This window comes from Accipiter gentilis, chromosome 11 (assembly GCF_929443795.1).
Source record: "Accipiter gentilis chromosome 11, bAccGen1.1, whole genome shotgun sequence".
Classification (NCBI taxonomy): domain Eukaryota; kingdom Metazoa; phylum Chordata; class Aves; order Accipitriformes; family Accipitridae; genus Astur; species Astur gentilis.
In genome coordinates this window covers 25,048,583-25,066,585 of record NC_064890.1, presented here as the reverse complement: position 1 = coordinate 25,066,585, position 18,003 = coordinate 25,048,583, and the positions used below count along the sequence as shown (strand labels likewise).

General features: G+C 43.1%; 1 protein-coding gene across 1 annotated transcript; it reads left to right on the top strand.

Annotated features, from left to right (window-relative positions):
- Positions 1-9,074: 9,074 nt before the first annotated feature.
- LMOD2 (leiomodin 2) lies at positions 9,075-15,339 on the top strand. Its single transcript, XM_049813614.1, has 3 exons — positions 9,075-9,416; positions 13,309-14,658; positions 15,001-15,339. Exons 1-3 carry the CDS (start codon positions 9,144-9,146, stop codon positions 15,025-15,027), a joined length of 1,650 nt encoding a protein of 549 aa, XP_049669571.1. The 5' UTR covers positions 9,075-9,143; the 3' UTR covers positions 15,028-15,339.
- Positions 15,340-18,003: the final 2,664 nt, after the last annotated feature.

Genomic DNA, 18,003 nt, shown 5'->3' with positions numbered 1-18,003 from the left:
GCTGTTTACACCATGTTATGCTTATGGCACAGTTAGGAATTGAACACAAGTCTTTTGACTCCCATGTTTTGCAGCCAGACCATTGGATACTACTTTTATGGAGTTGAGTATGTGGTGGTGGGAGCAGGAAATGTAACTGGTCCAGGACTGGTGGTTGTGTGAAAAGAGGCAAAGGCAGCAGCCCCAGATGGAAGAAGAAAATGGTAGGAAAAAACTAGTCCCTTTTTCCCTGCTTGGACTTTGACTGAACCCTTGCAACACTGGGGTTTAATTTTCTCTGCTATTTGGGTGTGCCTCATGGGGTGTTCCACCGCAATCCAATTCCATGGCATGTCCACCCCATGGACGACGTTGGCTAGAAGTAATTAAATGCCCTGGCATTGAGTCAGGCGTGCTCTGGGGTAGGGACTCCTATTGGTTTGGGGACAATGTTTGAAAGCAGAGGTATCATTTGGTCTCTGTTTCTCATAAAATCTGACACAAGCAGCTGCACCAGACTGATGAGCTCTCCAAGGAGCCAGACATTCAACAGCGGTTACGTCAGCCTTTGCAGCACCAGCGAGACAGACTTTGTAGCTGTAAGTGTTTTCATAGCTCGATGAAGGACCAAACCATAGCCATGAGTTCTGTATATGACCAGCTATTCCCTGTAGGGACTGTAAAGTTGTGTGCCTTCCATAAAACTTCCATGCACTGGCTAACATCTAATTTTGGGAGCTGGCACAGCAGATCCTTGTTCTGGGTATCAAGGGGAGTCAATTTTAGTGTTTCACAGCAGTTACTGTTCTGGCTCAGGCTCTTTGTGCCTGCGCTGCCCTTTCTCAGGCTGTTGCTGATAGCACAGGAGTCATGCATGGAAAAACACAGTCACAAAGCCACGGGCTCTTTTGTGTCTACCCTGGGGTAGGGCAAAGGGATTTTTTCTGAGCCTTCCTTGCGGCAGAAAAAAGCTTCTACAATATCCAGCTGTTTAGCTATGATGTGCATGGAGAAAAGTAGCATAAATTCATGATTGCTTATCTCTGTAGAACAGCTCTCATCTCTTGATTTTCCATCACTCCCTTTAATATGCACCTAATCAACATTCTTTTGCCCTCACCTCTGTGCCTTCTGTGTAACCAGCTTTGCCTCCCTGGTGTACTCTGCCACAGCTCTGGTCTACCTGCCAAATCAGTCCTTTTAAAGCCTTCCCCCTGCTTTTTCTTTCATGTGAGCCTTAGAACTGATAGACCTCTGCTCAGGAAAATGGTATCAAGAAAAGTAATTCCAACTGAAATGATTTTCAGCCTTAATGGCCCTATTCAGCCTTCTTGTTTTCCTGACCTTTCTACTGGAAGTTGTTTGTTTAGGCTGCAGTAACTAAAAATGGCACCTTGCCCCCCAAGGTGCCTATCCTTCAGAGTCCTCTTCTGCACCCTACAGATAATGACCTTCATTCAAAAACACACTGTCTGTCTCCAAATGCATGGAGCAATCTTCAGAGAAATCCATCCTGATTCTTTACCAGGACAAATGCTGGATAAATAAGAAAGAAGCACGTGGGTAAGTGCACCAAATTACTGTATAAATATTTAAAGGTATATATTGCAATGGGAAGCATTTTCTCTCTGAAATGCTCCTGTAAGTGTCACTCGTACCAGCAAAAGAGGTACTTAGATCAGGAGAAATACTCTCTGAGGAACCTGTGTTTTGTGGTTCTCCTGAGAAGCTGTTAAAAATGTATTAGTAAATTGTTAGTAGTCATAAGACTGATATAACAGTCTAGCTCTGGTGACACGTACAAGGTATTTGCATTTAATTTCCAAAATTTACAATTTCAGTAGAAATCTCTACATTTGATCACACAAAACCATTGCCTTTTGTCTGCATATTCTGTGCATGGTAGATATAGTGCCCAAAACTCCCATTATCATTAATATGGACTATTTAAAAAATAGACATAAATAAAGACAATAAATTTGCTTAGTTAGTACTGCTGTTTGTATTTAATTCCCTTGAATTACATCACTTGTTTATATTGCTGGGATCTCCTTTTAAAAAAAAGCTTAATAAAAACAAACTGTTTAAAAAAAAGTGACAAAACCCAAGGAAATGCTAAATATAGAAGTACCTGTGTTGCTCTCTGTGTATAAAGAAATAGAGAAATTTTTTTATCTGAATGACAAACTGTAGGTTTGGCTAAGCTACATGGGAGAACTGTCTGGGACTAAGGCATTAACAAAAGATTAAATCCATGCACTCTTAATGTAAATCACTTATAATTTAATAACTATCCAACCTGGACATACAAATATGTTATATTTGCCAATACCACCACAAATAATGTAATGCTTAGAATGGCAGATGTTACCTATTTTATCATGCTTTTTTGGGAAAGAATAGGCTAACTGCAGATGCTTAAACGGCATCCCGTTCAAACTGCAATTCCAAACCCCACATTTTTTTTTGTGCATGCAGCAGTTCCTCTGCTACTTTCTTTGCAATACAGTGGCCTCTACTTCCTGTCCAAACCTGTTGAGCAATATCACCATGTAATTCCAAACAGCTGCTGTGGTCACCCTATGTCTGTACATCAGTAGCGAGTGAAATTATTTCTATATATAGTTTGTAAATCTGTTGGCAATGTTTGTAAAGCACACTGAGATTCTTCCTGAGGGATAAGAGCAGCTATATGAAAGCAGGAGCATTAAGATCATCATTGCGTACAAAGCAGTTTATCTTTCGGTGTGGCAGAAACTGGCACTGAGGAAATGGCCAGTATGCAGAGACGTGGAGGAGCACTTGCTTTGAGCAAAACCCTGACAGGAATAGTTTGTGCTGTCAAAGATAAGCAGGTTCATCTCGCGCTGTTATTACAGAACATGACATGGTACTGACACAAGATGATTAAAAAGTATTGGCTGTGTAGGAAGGAAAGAAAACTGGGAACGGGAATGATGTTTATTCAGTAAAACTTGTTTGTCCCTCTCGCCTTCCCTATTTTAGTGTGATTCAGGTAGGCAAAAGGGGCAATAAACCCTGAGTCTGCTGCACCCTTGGCACTCAGCTGCATGCCTCTCTCTGTAATCAAACAGACTTTCAGGATCCGTGGACGAAGGACACCGGGTGCCTGTGCAATGTGGGCGGTGAGTTTTCCTTCTTTTAATCAAAGGTTGAGGAATTTGGCAGTCCAGAAGTGTTCTTATTTGCACCCAGATGAATTATTTCCCCCAGTGCTTCCCTGCAGCCAGGTCAGCCTCTTGACTCCCCTTCCAAGATGCATCTTTAGCTCTTCCCATCAGCAGTACTGTCAGATCCCATTCACTTCTTCACTCGCCATGATTCTTCTGTCTTCTTGATAAGCAAGGCAACCCAAAGACCCCTGCCATCCAAATGCATCAGATGAGTGGTTGCCCCATGGCTTGTTGATACATGGTGTTGTGTATAGACTTCTGGTTATGTGCCCAGCAGCTGTTGGGAACGCTGTTTTCGCAACTAATCTGAGCAATAAGGCAGCCCATATGCACATGTTTCTGAGTGAAAGCTGATCACTGTTTGTGATGGGTCCGAGTTGTTAAGCTACGATCTGGACCTGGAATCTGCCCTCCCGGTAGCCTGGGGTGTGCTGCAGGGGATCAGCAGGAAAAATCCATCTTTGAGTTAGGATGCTGAGTCCGACTCCCAGGCAAAGACTGGTTTTGGATCAGGGTCACCTCTAAACTTACCCTGCTTTTTGTTTCCCCAGCATGGATGAAGGGAAAGATCTTTTTCTCCCGTGTGACTCCCTGTTTACAGCATCACCAGGAGAGATGGACTGGACAACAGAATCATCTGGCATAGAGAAAAGCAGCTGAAAAATTGTTCCTTCAAATGCCTTCAGCGCATGCTTTATCCCGTTTGCTCTGCTGATACCACTGTTAAATGTAGGTGATGACACATCCTTTTCAGGAACAGCGCGATGTCCACAATTTTCGCAAGTTACGCTAGTCCCCCAGGGGAAAGAGCCACAGCTTGTCCCATCCATCTGCCTCGCGGTCCTGTTTAGGTGCCAGGTTGCTGGACCTTTGATTCTCCGGGCCCGTTTGAACTCTGGGCCTGTACAAGCAGCGCACAGAAACTGAGAGAGACGCGCACACGTGTGTGTGTATATATATATATATATCTCTCTGTATATCTGTCTCTCAGCTGACCTAGGCGGGAGCGGGGAGGCAGGCAGCGAGGAGCACGGGGCAGGCCGGGGATGTGCGGGAAGGGGAGGGAAGCAGAGGTCCGCCAAGAGGCGGCCGAGGACAGCCAGGGGCTGTGCAGGGAGGGCAGGCCAGGGGCGGCCTGCGGGGCCGGGGATGGCGGCGGCAGGGCAGCGGCGAGGAGGCGCGAAGGGGGAAGGTGGGAGAGCTCCGGGGCTGGCGCCTGGGGGGCCGCGTGCGGGGACAGCAGGAGGGAAGGAGCTGGCTGAGGAACGAGGCCTGCAAAAGCAGCGGGGGGAGGCGGGAGCGAGCGCCGCAGGCAGAAGGGCGGCAGGAGAGATGGGGAAAGCCCAGGCGTGCTGTGGTGCATTGTTTTTAACGTGCTCTATGGCAATTGGACCCGTTCCTGCAGCGTGGGACTGCGGCTCGGTACGAGCCAACGCATCTGTCTGACAGGCTGTCCTCAGGAGCCATGACGGAAATAGCCACCGGCCTGCGGCCGGCCATGTCCCGCGCCTGAGGACAAGGTTGCGCAGCCCTCTTCGCTTGCCTGTTGTTTTCCCTGCACTTGCCCAAGTGGAAGTAAAATTTAAAACTGTGGGCTTTGCCCTGCTGGGGGCGAGTACCACCCCGCCGGTGTTGCTCACGTCCTTTCAGCCTTTGGGCCTGCGTGCCCCAAGGGTGGAAATGTGAGAAGCAGAACGGTTTCCTAGGCTGCTGCTTGAAATAGGTAATTGCTTGGAAAGGGAAGGAAAAAAAGAAAAAATATTTAGAAGTGGTTCTTCTTTTAAAACCAAGAAAACAGATCACCTGGGCTAGAAAAAACTGAAAGTCCTGTCTGCAATCAAGCTGCTGCTGAGTGGGCTCCATCCTGCTTGACTCTGGGAACCTGGGTGCCAAGTATCTGCAACGGCAGAGTGAATCCTGCTCCTGTTAAATGGGCGCTCCCAGTTCTTCTCTTCTCTCAGCTTAGCCGAGGTCCTGAAGGGAACAGACCTTTTAATAATTCATTTGATTGAGTGAGGAGTTTTCATGACCTGTACGTGAAATGGTTTATTCCCTGCATACAGGATTTCAGCAGGGTGTTACAGAGGTGAGTTTGGGCTTTCTGTTAGGAGGTGGCAAAGCACCTTGGAGGATCCATCCTAAACAGCTGTCAATGCAGCTGGCATAAACCTGCCCTCACATACTACATATGGCTCATGCTCTGCTCTCCTGCCTTCTGTGATGGAAGGAAGTTCACTGTGCCACCTCACTAGCACAAGGTTTCTTCCTAAACTGTTTATAATTGTGTGATCGAGCACATAGCCTGGGATGTATAACAGGATGCTCAGACCGCTATTTTTGCTTGTTTTTTGCAGAAATCCAAACATATATAATGCCTGAGAAATGGGACTGTGGAACAAGAACAAAAAGCTTCAGGCAGGGATGCTAATAACAGGAAAACACAATCACTCCTGTCTTTGCAGCAGAGTTCCTCTCAGAAGGTGGACAAGTCAATTCAATCATAATTAAATCTTTTGAGTGTTAACCTGTGATCTGAACTGTCGAAGCGGCAGGCAGCTTCAGCAGTGGCTGGTGCCCACAGGAACTGAGCCCTGACCACCTTAAGTGCTGCATAATGCCAAATACCCCCAAAGAGGGAATCCTAAACTCCAAATTAGTGGGTACTTTCAATGTTAAAGTCGCTATACCTTTATTTTTCCTTCTCACAAAGGCGGTAACACCTTCACGTCTCCTGAAACGGCCGCTGGAGAAATAAGGCCATTGGTAGTCTTGATATGCTGAAGAACAGGTGTGAAACAAAATGCTGAAAAGCTATTTAATAAATATGTGCATGATCTCTCCTGTACACTGAACATAAGTAAAGGTTCTGGGGACTCATGGGTCAAGGATCAAAGTATATGATTACAGAATTATGGAATTAAGGACCATGTTTCAGTGTTCATCAACAGGCAAAGACAAATACTATCTCTGCACTTTCTGACCTGTGAGTACTTAGCTTTACATTTTTAGCATCCTTTCTTTTGTGTGTAATTTGCCATGTGCTACAGCCTTATTACTTTTATTAAAATTGTTCTAGAGAGTGTTCATGGGTCTTCACCCTTGGCCATCTCTGTATAAAGAATGGGTCCTAAATTACCATGAGTGACATGTACCAGATTAAGAAAGGACCCAAACCTCTCATAAGCTCACCTAGCGGTGTCAATTTCCCCCCTGCTTCAGGGGAGACATTTACAATAAAATACCTTGTCCATCTTTAGTAACATCTTTAAATTATCTTATCTCATGGCTGGAATGAACATCACAGATATTTTATATATAGAAAAACATCACCGACATTTTATATATAGAAAAACATCACCACTGGCCCAGTGTTGTATCATGCCTCAGCAAAGAGTAGCATTGAAGGTAATATTCATGCTGCTGCCAAGGACTGGACTAAATGTTCCTTTGGAATATTATTTTACAAGTGAGTAATGTATGCTGGTTTTTGAAGTTCCTTTGAGTTTGGAAAAATTGAATTATACATAGAAAACTTTAAATAGACAATTCAGGTATCTGTGTGTTTTTACCTTGTACTATGTACTCTCAGCCCAGGAAAATTCAGAGACTTACAAATTTTGCTGTAACTGAGGAAAAAAGAAAAAGCAGAAAGCTCAGAATTTTCTGGGGAAGAGTATATTTGATTAGATTTCATTTTTAACAGCATGTTTTAGCTTTTGATATTGTACATATCAGTGTTGTACAAGTCAGCATTGTACTAATAAAATATAGCACATTTCTAAAAGCATTTCAGTTTCAATCAGCATTTTCCAACAGAAAACCTGTCCAGTGCGAGTTTTCTAACCAACTCCATCTAAAAATGTTTGCAACAAAGTGTTGTCTGCAAAAATTCACCCAAGAAAGATAATTTTGTTGCGCTGCTTCTCTGGCTAACTCCAATGATAACAAAGTGAACTGTTGTCCTAGACATACTGAAGAAATAAAATTGCTTGGAGTTCTGTTATATACATTTAATTAATGTCAACATCAGCATTCACAATGCAAAGTTAAAAGAAAAAAGGTGCTTATTATTTTTCCCTGCTATTTCACATTTTACAGAATTTGGCCTAAGCATCATTTCTGCAAATGCAGCTGAAAAGGTGAACAGAACTTCTACTGACCCACTGACTTGTCTAGACACAGGTGACCCATGACAGTATCTTATACCATGAAGGTAACACTCTTAGCTCCATAAGCCAAACTGGTTTGCACCTTCCTCCTTTTTATTTTATGCAAAGATTTTGTCAACGTAAATGACCTGCAAATATTTATTTTATTTGAAGATGCATAATATTCTTTAGTCTGCCTTATTAATGTATTTTGTGTGTTAGGGAAGACAAAGTTTGTAAGCTTTCATCTCACTTCTTGAGCAAGCTAAACTGCATGAAATTCATATAGAAAAATGATCAAAGGAAAAATATAATTTCTTTATCAACTCTGTATATGAAAATCATGCTCAATCTCCTCTCCCCATTGCCAGTAAGGCAATATGCATAATAATAAAACTAAATGAGCAATTTGGCTAAACATCATACATCAGTTCAGGTGTCCAATCCATACTAACAAAAAAGAGATTATGTTGGACAAGAACAATACTTCAAATTATATTCACTTACATTTCCATTAAATACTGACTTGACTACCTAAAAGTAAACCCACCATGTGTTGTCATTTAATAAGGTTGATATATGTTGTTATAGATATGCTCCTACTTCCCTGTACCAAACCCAACCTTTTCTCTTTCTCACTTCCTCTCCTTCTCTCTTACTCACAACAGATATTGCTGGCCTGCACATTTCAGAAAAAGTTGCTAGTCACCATCATTCACTGCTAATAGAGAAATAAAAAAACAGTATGAAGTTTAACCTTTCATTCTGTAGTTGCTTATGTTGGAAGATACCTGTCTATGAAAATAATGTCAGAATAATATATCATTTATTAGCAGACATGGTAATGTAGGTATACATTTAAAATTAAGACTTGAAGAGCACTCTCCAGCTGCACATCGGTCAGCTACGGCAAGCAGTAGGCATTAAGTAAAACTGCCACTAGAGGCCTTCATTTGCTAGGGGCTGTCAGAAGTGATGAAGACAGAGCCCCGCTGCCCACCCAGGGCTGGTTTCCCCTAAAGCTCGGGGGGTTTCTTCTCACCCCCCCCCCCCCCCAGCAGAGCACAATTCTCCGTGTGAACAAAAAGTCTCACAGGAGATGCAAATGGACACGTCAAGCTGATTCTCCCTCCGATCACCCTCAGAAAAAAAAAGGGGGTGTGTGTGTGTGTGTGCAATTAATAAATAATCCAGTTGTGTGATTTGTTACAGGCAAGGCGTGACATTGCAGGTGCCGGCATGCTGACCTCCTGCCCTCGGGCTGCCTTCCCACCGATCCCAACCTCCTGCAAACACCTTGGTGGGATAACAGCGTGGTTCCGCTTGAAAACCGTGAAAACGAGAGGAAGTCCGGTGAACAACAGCGAGGGTGTTTTATTTCCAGCCTCTGTAGCAGCTCAGGATTAAATGGATTTTCATTGTTCTTTCTCTACTGCAGTTTGGACACAAAGTCGGTGTAAATGCGCCCGGGGTTTTATTTGCTGCCGCCCCCCCCGTCTGCAAGGCTGGTATTCTCCCGCTAGCCGCCTGCTCTAAATATGGCCATGGCCAGTGTGTCAATAATCCCCCTCTTTAAGGGACCTGCAAACAGTAGTGTTGGGACATTCTTGCTGTTCAGATGTCTAGCTGACGTCTGATGCTTAAAACGGAGCATGCTTTCATCCCTTCGTGCATTGTCGTAAGCCCCCGATGATTACTCTTAAAAGGGTGCCTCCGCTACGCAGGGAAACAGTTGCTGACCAAACGAGAGACAGCTTGCTTGCTTCAGCCTTCTTGAATGCCTAGTCACTTCAGGTTTGTACCAGCCTAACCAAGCGGGACCATGTCTACCTTTGGCTACAGAAGAGAGCTCAGTAAATATGAAGACATTGATGAAGATGAGCTCCTTGCTTCTCTCACGGAAGAGGAGCTGAAGGAGCTGGAGCGGGAGCTGGAGGACATAGAGCCCGACCGTAATCTCCCGGTGGGACAACGGCAGAAGAGCCTGACGGAGAAAACACCGACGGGGACTTTCAGCCGGGAAGCGCTGATGGCCTATTGGGAGAGGGAGACCAGGAAGCTCTTAGAAAAAGAGAGATTGGGTGCGTGCGACAAGGTAAGACGCTGAGGCATTCGCTGTTTCCTAGAAATATTTTTGGCTTGTTCTTCCCTGGCATAATCTGGCTCACTGTTTTCATTTTCTTTCAGTCACTTGTAGCATTTTTAAGAACATCTTTAGCCATACTTTTGTGTCTGCTAAAGTGCTGCATGTTAGCTGGGGGAGGTTTTGCTCTCTCTCCAGGGTTACCTTAAAAGCTTAGTTGAGAACAGAAGAAAATCCCATAAAAACTATCGTTAGTGATTAAAATAGGAATAAATTTTAAAGGGCATGTTAGAAATTATTGCTAGGTAGTGATGTGGACTTTGGGATAACGTTTGATTTTGTTTAAAAGCTAAAATTTGACTTTTCCTTTAAAAAAAAATCGGTATTGGTTGCCGACAAGCACGTCAGGAAAGATAATTCTGAATGCATGTTATGTCAGAAGTCGAGTAAGCAGCCGCCAGGCTTCATGCTCGCTGGAAGGAAGCTGCATTGCAGTCAGCAGCTTATGTTGCTTTGTTCCTGCTGAGGATCCTTGGCACGGCTCAGGAGTCTTCTGGCAACTGTGGTCAGAGGGTAGCTGTAAGTAATTTAAAAAGTGGCCTGGGGTAGAGCCATCAGCCAAACCATTTATCTGTATTCCCCCAAAAACATCCAATAGTGCTTGTTAGGCAATTCATCCCCCCAAATATAAATACTACTAATAAAAGCCAGTCCCTGAACTGCAAAGGAACAGTACAGCTGGGCAGGAGTGAAGGGCTCAGTCCTAGCAGGCAATGAGCGCTCTCAGTCTAAGCTAAAGTCCATGTTGGCATCCCGTGCACCGTTGCTAAAACAATTTGTGAGACTGAGCTCTATCAAAAAGCAACTTCTGTTTTCATATTAGCTCCATGTAATTTCAAAGCAAAGTGGGGACTTGGGGATGTGAATAGCTTTTTGATTTTTAAGAACTGCTTTATACTGAGTTCTCACTCTGTTTATAAGGACACATTTTCCCATGTTTAAGTAGAAAATAATACAACAAAAGCAAAGACAGAAAAACTGGACTCAGAACTTCTAACAGCCTTGATTCAGGAGTTTGGTTCGTTTCCAAGGAAATAATTGCAATTTGTACATTAGATAAAATATTCTCCCAGAGAAAAATCACCTGAATTAAATTAGCCTGCAATAATAATATTCAGAATTTCTTTACACATAAGTGTTTTCTCCTGCTCATGAATGGTAGTGTAATGAATTTGCAGGCAAGTGCACAGACCACTAGCTGTCATCAGACCATTAGTATCAGCTTGCAGATGTTGACTTCACTCCCTGTTTGTCAAGTCCTAGGGAGGCAATGGCAAGATTAATGTTTATTTCCAGCTGAGCCTGGAACTTAAAACCTGGACAGTTCCAAAAAACCTCCGGAACAGGTCTAGTTTGGTGTCTTATATAACGGCAGGGGTTTTTTTCTTTTTCCATGTCTATACAGCATTAAGAATGGGTACTGCCTAAACCTCAAAGTGCTAGCAAAAGCCTCTGTAATTTTTGATCTGAGAAGAAACTTCCTAAATGCATTCCATAAATATGAAAATGTTGACACACTGACGCAGAGAGCACAAAGGCTCTCTTCACTGAAGGCAGTAAGAAAGCTCCTTCTGAGTTTCTTGAAAGCAATTTTCTTCTTGCCCTCAACTGTCTTAAAGTTAGACACTTCATCTAAGATGGTTATTTGTGCTCCTTCTATAGTTAGTGGTGAGAGATCAGCCCCTCTAGAAGGCAAACATCCTGCAGATAGCCTTTTAGGGTGAATGCCTTGCCATCCAGAGATATTTACCTCTCTACATTGACTATCTTAGTCCTAACTTTTCATCAAGTTACTACTACGAAGTGAGATGAAGCCCTGCAGGCTGCCTGCAGCAGTCCTCTACTGAAATGCTGCCACAATAACAGAGCATGCCTCTACGGAACTGCAAAGAGAAGAGTACTCGATTTCAAAATTATCATGCAGATTGTTATGACACCAAATGATGTATGTGACAGGAAACTACATTCCCTCTTTGACCCCAGAAATGCCACTAAAAAAAAACCCACCAAGTATTTTTTTTATTAATCTAGTTTCATCAAGCATATTAGCAGTCCATTTAGAGGCACCAACTTCTGCTCATGTGCAGCTGCGTTGAAGGCTGTAGTATGTATTCCTGAATAGATAAAAGCATAGCCATGAAGACGTGTTCCTGGATACCTGGTGTTTTCAGTTTTTAAGTCTGCATATATGTATCGAAGCTACAGATTTAAATCTTAGTCCCATAATAAACTTGGCTTAAACACAGCCCTGTTTCTATATGTAGCACAGCATCCCTCAGTGTAAGGGCCTTACCGCACATGATCCACAGGACCCTGCAAGCCCTCCACGTGCTGAATGCTCAGGAACGACAGGCTGGAACAGCTCGATGTCCTGTTTCATTAGTCAAGCTTCCGCAAACACTACAATTACCGTCTGTTTTGTGTGTGTCCCAACACAGAAATCTGTTTAAGATTGTGAAACAGTACCATGCAATCTGCCATAACTATTATTTTAACCTTTCCCTGCATTTTTAGAGCCAGATAATTAAGCAAACCTAAAACTGCACAGGTTTTCTAAAAATAGGCTGTCATGTTAGTAACACTTGTTTTCCAGAAGCACAAAACAGAATCACTGTGTTTCCGCAGAGTCTACTTACTTTGTAAAATACCCTTTAGTATTAAAATATGAACATTGCTAAAGTAGTGAATACAGAACAATTACATTTCATCAAAATTTTATAAACATTTACAAATGTAAATAAAAAGACATACACTATGGCTTGTTCAGTAGAAAAAACAGAACGTGGGAAATCTTTTTGGGCAAGAGCTTTAAGGTTGGTCATAGCGTGTGGGTTCAGTCATGGCTCATACAACACTACTGTGCTTCTGGAGTCCTCCAGGTGAAAAGTGAGACTTTCCTGGGTTGCAGACCTTTTGCTGCTCCTGTGCGGAGAATTGTCTTCTGCCACTGTAACTGCTAAGGGCACCAGGCAGAGCTTTGAAGAGTGGTTCCAAATGTGCCTTCTTGGTGCCCATCAAATACATTAAAATAACCTTGGGTTTTAGAAAAACAAGTTTACTCTGTAGGCAATGAGTTATAATGAGTTACAGTATAGCAGCGGACCTGTGACAGCTGTCAGTAAGCACAGTCTTAGCTCTTGCCAAACATGAAGAAATTAGGGGATTATTGACATACGATTACTCATTACCTGTGGGAATGTGTCTGAATCTTTTCTTCACCAATAGCTTCTAAGTGTGTATAGCCCATATAGTGCATCCAGAGTCTTTTTGACATGACTCCTGTAATTCTGTATTATTTTGCATATCAATATGCATGTTTACACATGCAGACACTATTTGTATTCTAAATCATGGCAGTCTTTAGCTTTTTTAGATGTACTAACATATGCAAGGGAGTCTGAGCATTGACACAGATGTCTAATCATTATGAAACGAAGAAACTTGTTGCTCATAGATCATGTCCATTCTGAAATTGCTGTCTTGTGTTTCTTCTGGCAAGGATCCAAATAATATCCCCTTGTGGACATGCCAACACTTAGAAAACATGAAGTATGTCCATGTTGCAATATCTTTTATCAAATTTTCTCTTGGCAGGAATCACTGACGTCAGTAAAACTGTTCCAATTTATGCTAAGCATTTGTCTCCTAAAGAATGTGAAAGAAATAATGTTAAAAAGGTGTTAGATACAGAAACATTTTCTGTTCTCCTGTCTCTATTTCTGGGGATTTATTTTTAGCTTTCAACATTAACATATATAGTTTCAAGATAATTGTTTTTGTGCCAAAAGGCAGTAGCTACATTACTGCAATCATGTATAACACCCACACCTACATTCCTGTTCAGGATTCTGAGCAAGGAGATGACAATTCAGAAGACATTCAAGAAGAGTATTTCACAGAAAGCAATAGCGAAGTGTCTGAAGAGGCATATACTGAAGAAGATGATGAAGGAGAAGAAGAAGATGAGGAGGAAGATGAAGATGAGACTGATGAGGAGGATGAGGAAAAGCTAAATGCTGCAGCTGGTGAAAGACCTGAGGATGGCAGGAGTTCTGACCACATCAGGCACAAAAAGTGTAACAGTGCAAAGGACAATGAAAACTTACTCAATGGCCATGATGAAAAAGACACCGACAATCTGAGCTTAAAAAGCAGTGCCATCCACCCTTGTGGAAATCCAACAGTTATTGAGGATGCTTTGGAAAAAGTTAGGAGCAATGACCCTGAGACCACAGAGGTCAATCTGAACAACATTGAAAACATCACTTCACAGATGCTTATACAATTTTCTCAAGCCCTGAGGGACAACACAGTGGTTAAGTCATTCAGCTTGGCTAACACGCACGCTGATGACAATGTTGCAATAGCTATTGCTGGTATGTTAAAGGTAAATCAGCATATAACTAGTCTGAACATTGAGTCAAATTTTATCACAGGCAAAGGAGTGCTGGCCATTATGAGAGCTTTGCAGAACAACAAGGTTCTAACAGAACTGCGGTTCCACAACCAACGGCACATCATGGGCAGCCAGGTGGAAATGGACATAGTTAAACTGTTGAAAGAGAACACCACTCTGGTCAAGCTTGGATACCACTTTGACCTTGCTGGCCCAAGAATGAGCATGACAAGTATCCTGACAAGAAATATGGATAAACAAAGGCAAAAGCGTATGCAGGAGCAGCGGCAACAAGAGTCTGGTTGTGATGGAGCCATCAGTCCAAAGACCAAAGTCTTGCAGAAAGGGACACCTCGGTCCTCACCTTATGTGTCACCTAAGAGCTCACCTTGGTCCTCTCCAAAGCTCCCTAAGAAGGCACCGCCAGTGAAAACTCAGCCTCCAGCTCCTGCGCCTCCACCTCCCCCTCCCCCTCCCCCTCCTCCTCCTCCTCCTCCTCCTCCTCCCCCAGTTATTCCAGAGAAGAAGGCACCAACCAGGAATATAGCTGAAGTCATCAAACAGCAAGAAAGCTCAAAAAAAGCCTTACAGAATGGACAGAAAAAGAAAAAAGGCAAAAAAAGCAAAAAACAGGAGAACAGCATATTGAAAGAAATTAAAGATTCTCTAAAATCAGTCTCGGACAGAAAATCAGAGGAGGGTTCACGACCCTCCACCCGTCCCTCCACCCCACAAAGGTCTCTCCATGACAACCTTATGGAAGCAATTCGGGCAAGCAGTATAAAGCAATTAAGGCGGGTAAGTAAGAGATCATATTTCAGTAACTGATTGTGGCTCAGATATTGCACAAGCTCAATCAATTTTAGTGCAAATATATTTAATTTTTAAAAAATTCCTAGAAATGTGGGCATAAGAAAACATTTGGGAGGAGGCTTTTCTCTGATTGGGCTTTTCTCAGCACACTGATTTCTATTCAACTGATTTTGACAGAAAGTGGTGTACTTTCCCAGGTTCAGGCTTGTTACCGGAGCTGCTGTGTAGCACAGGGCTCTTGGGAGTGTGTCTCTGGTAGGAATTTTGCCATTCAGACTGTACAGCAAATGTAATGAACACCCTCCCCTCCCCACCCCCCTTTCATAGGTGGAGGTACCAGAAGCCCTTCGGTGAAAGCCTGGACAACAGAAGAAGCAGAGCACTGCAGTGGTCAGGGGAGGCTACTTGTCCGTTCACTGATGGTAACACAGACTGTCTAGCAAGCTGCTTCCAAAGTACACTCTTAGATTCAAACTATTTCTCTTTTATTTCAAAGAAATAAACCCGCTAAATACGAAACAATGCTTTAAGGATACATTTGCCTTGTAATCTGTAAATATGGAAATAATTTTCTTTTTTATTTAATGAGATTTCTATTGAGAAATTGCTGCTTATTTAGATACTCTTTTCAATATCTGATTGCACATCACTGGACAAGTTCTTCACACTGAGATGTAATAGTTTACCATCCTGTGGTTTCTTCTTTTTTCTTTTTTTTTTTTTTTTTTTTCCATGAATTTACAATAAATGTGGTTTGAAGCTTTCAAGAAGACACATAGTCCTGGGTTTCTGTGAGTAAAAACCTACCAGATGTTTGCGTCAAGTTCATGAGCATTAGGGAAGTCTCCTGGGAAAGAACCTGAGCTCTTTCTCAGCTGCACCCATCAAGCCTGCTTGGAGGATAGTACCTGAGCCCATACGTTAGTGCACTTTCATACTGACATGGGAAAAAAAGGTTCGTAAGGCTATCTACAATTAAAATTAAGCTGCGGGCTGTGTCACATCACTGGTGTTGCGTGCCAGGTCCTAAACTTTGATCTAACAGGGGAAGTGGGTGATGAATAGAGATGCAGTTCATGTTGACTTAAAGATTAAAAATTAATGTAGATATTTTAAGGATGCAGCAGAATTATTCAACTGAGATGCATTCAGTACAAGTGCATACTGCTGTATCTAGGCAGAACTAACCCCAGTGCAGACATTCAGTCAGACAGAGAAACATGAAAAGCAGTCTAGCATTCAGGTGGAAAAAGACCTTCCTATGATATCAGCTGAACAACAAGTGGGGTGTGAACTGTCAATATGATATGGTGGAAGCAGAGCCAATATCATTTGGAGATGCATGGCTGGAGGTATCACATCACAGGCGATGGCATGAATAGCCCTACTTCATGTAGTACGAGACATCTCCCTCTGTCAGGTTAGTTATAGTTCTGGGTGCTTCAGCTAGTGTGACGGTAGCACTAACATGAAGAAAACTGAGCAGTGGCCAAAATGTTGAAAGGCGAGGAGATACATGTTTAGAAGTACTACTGTATATTAATTAGTTTGCTCTTTTCAGCAATAAATAACAGAATTACTATTTCTTTTACATAAAACCACAACGAGGTAATTACTTAAGGTTACCCAACATTGCAGTGGTACTGAAAAAATATAGGTAAGCTTGTATCTAGAAATATGAATAAGAGAGATTTCCCCAGAAAGAGGAAGAAATTACTGGAGGGAAATGAGGCACAATGGAGAGGGGATCCATTAGTGAATTGTCAGAAATGTTACAGCAAGAAAATAGTGAAGATAACCTTTTTGCTTTTGTATTTATTGACTAGAACATACCAAAAGCAATTTATAACTAACTGGAACAATTTCCAACATTTTTCCTCTTGCCTCAGGATCACAACAACTCATCAGTATTTCTAGACCCAATATCACAGGAAATATGGTATGTACAACTAGTTTTTACCTGCCTTTATAATTGCATAGGCTCCCACAGCACAAAAATCAACCTATGGTTAGTCTCCTATGATAAAATGGAAGCTGGAGCTTAGGATTTTCTGAGGATGGAAGCAATGCTGGAATGCAGACCACAGGAGGAGACCTACAACCCCAGACCTTGTCCCCAGCAGCTTTGTGAAAGATGAGAAACAGCAAAATGTTTGATCAAACGCTACAAGCAGCTAAGCAGTTGCAAGGGAGAATGAAAGATAGGGAGGGAAGCCAGAGAAAGCACAATGGAGAGAATTTGGAGGAAGACAAGAAAATGTTTAAAAACCCCAAACCTTTAAGGAAAGAGGGAGAGTGAGAACTGGGGAAACTATCTGTATGGGAGGTAAAACCTGATACAGAAAAAGATGATCTAGAAGAAAAAGAATACTGAAAAGTGGCAAATGAGAGAAGATAAAAGAAGAATGCAGAAGAAGAAAACCTAGAAAAAGGAAAAAAGGGAGGTAAAATTCAACTTTCAGGTCAGTAAGAGCTGTTGGAGTTGCTCTTTTGCAGAAGGGGAGGGTGATGGGCACAGCCCTTATGAAGGCTCAGCCAGTGCTGCTGACTGCAGTTGCAGACAAGTCGTTCATCAGTCCTCTCTGGTGCGAGGCCTGCTCTGACGATGGAGATTAGTATTTCAGCTAAAATGCAAAGTCACGGAAGTGGCGGCTACGTGTGGTTATTTAAGCTCCTGTGGTACAGTCCCTCATGAAGTGTCAGTCCTGTGCCTTAGCCAAAGTCTAATCTGGGTAATTACCTTCTGCCTACATAAATTTCACAGCAGTTTCACTTGGAGGCATTTCAAGGCATGTCTCCTATTTGCAGAGTTGCGAGGCACAGCCCCCCAAAACACGTTGTTGAGGTTTTGGTGCCCCGCTGAAGGGAAAGGCAGCCCCTTTCCCTCCTCAAGTGGGGGTCAGCCCTGCTGCCAACGGTGCTGAGCTCCCTCGTGGATGCTTCCAGGGAGCAATTTGTTTTCCTTTCAAATAGGCAAGCGAGCGCCATGTGACAAGCATACAAAACCCCTCTGGGAGGTACTGTGCCACCTTCCCAGACTGGAAGGCGGTTTAGCAGTAGCCAGGAGGTGCCAAGCTGTGTTCCTGCCTGGGGAAGAAACATCCCGCAACTGTGCATTTCCCCCGGATCCCAGGTCCTGCCTGTGAGCTCGGTTCACTTTCCGTACCCTTCCCTTGAGGCGCAGGGAAGCAAATCATCTCCTTTGAAGGCCTGACTGCCTCTTGTTTGATCTGTCAGGAAGGTGGCCCCCAGGTCAGCTCCTGCACATCCAGTGCTATGCCCCCATCAGAGCTGGACGTGGTGTCTGGAGAAGGGAGCCCCGGGATGCAG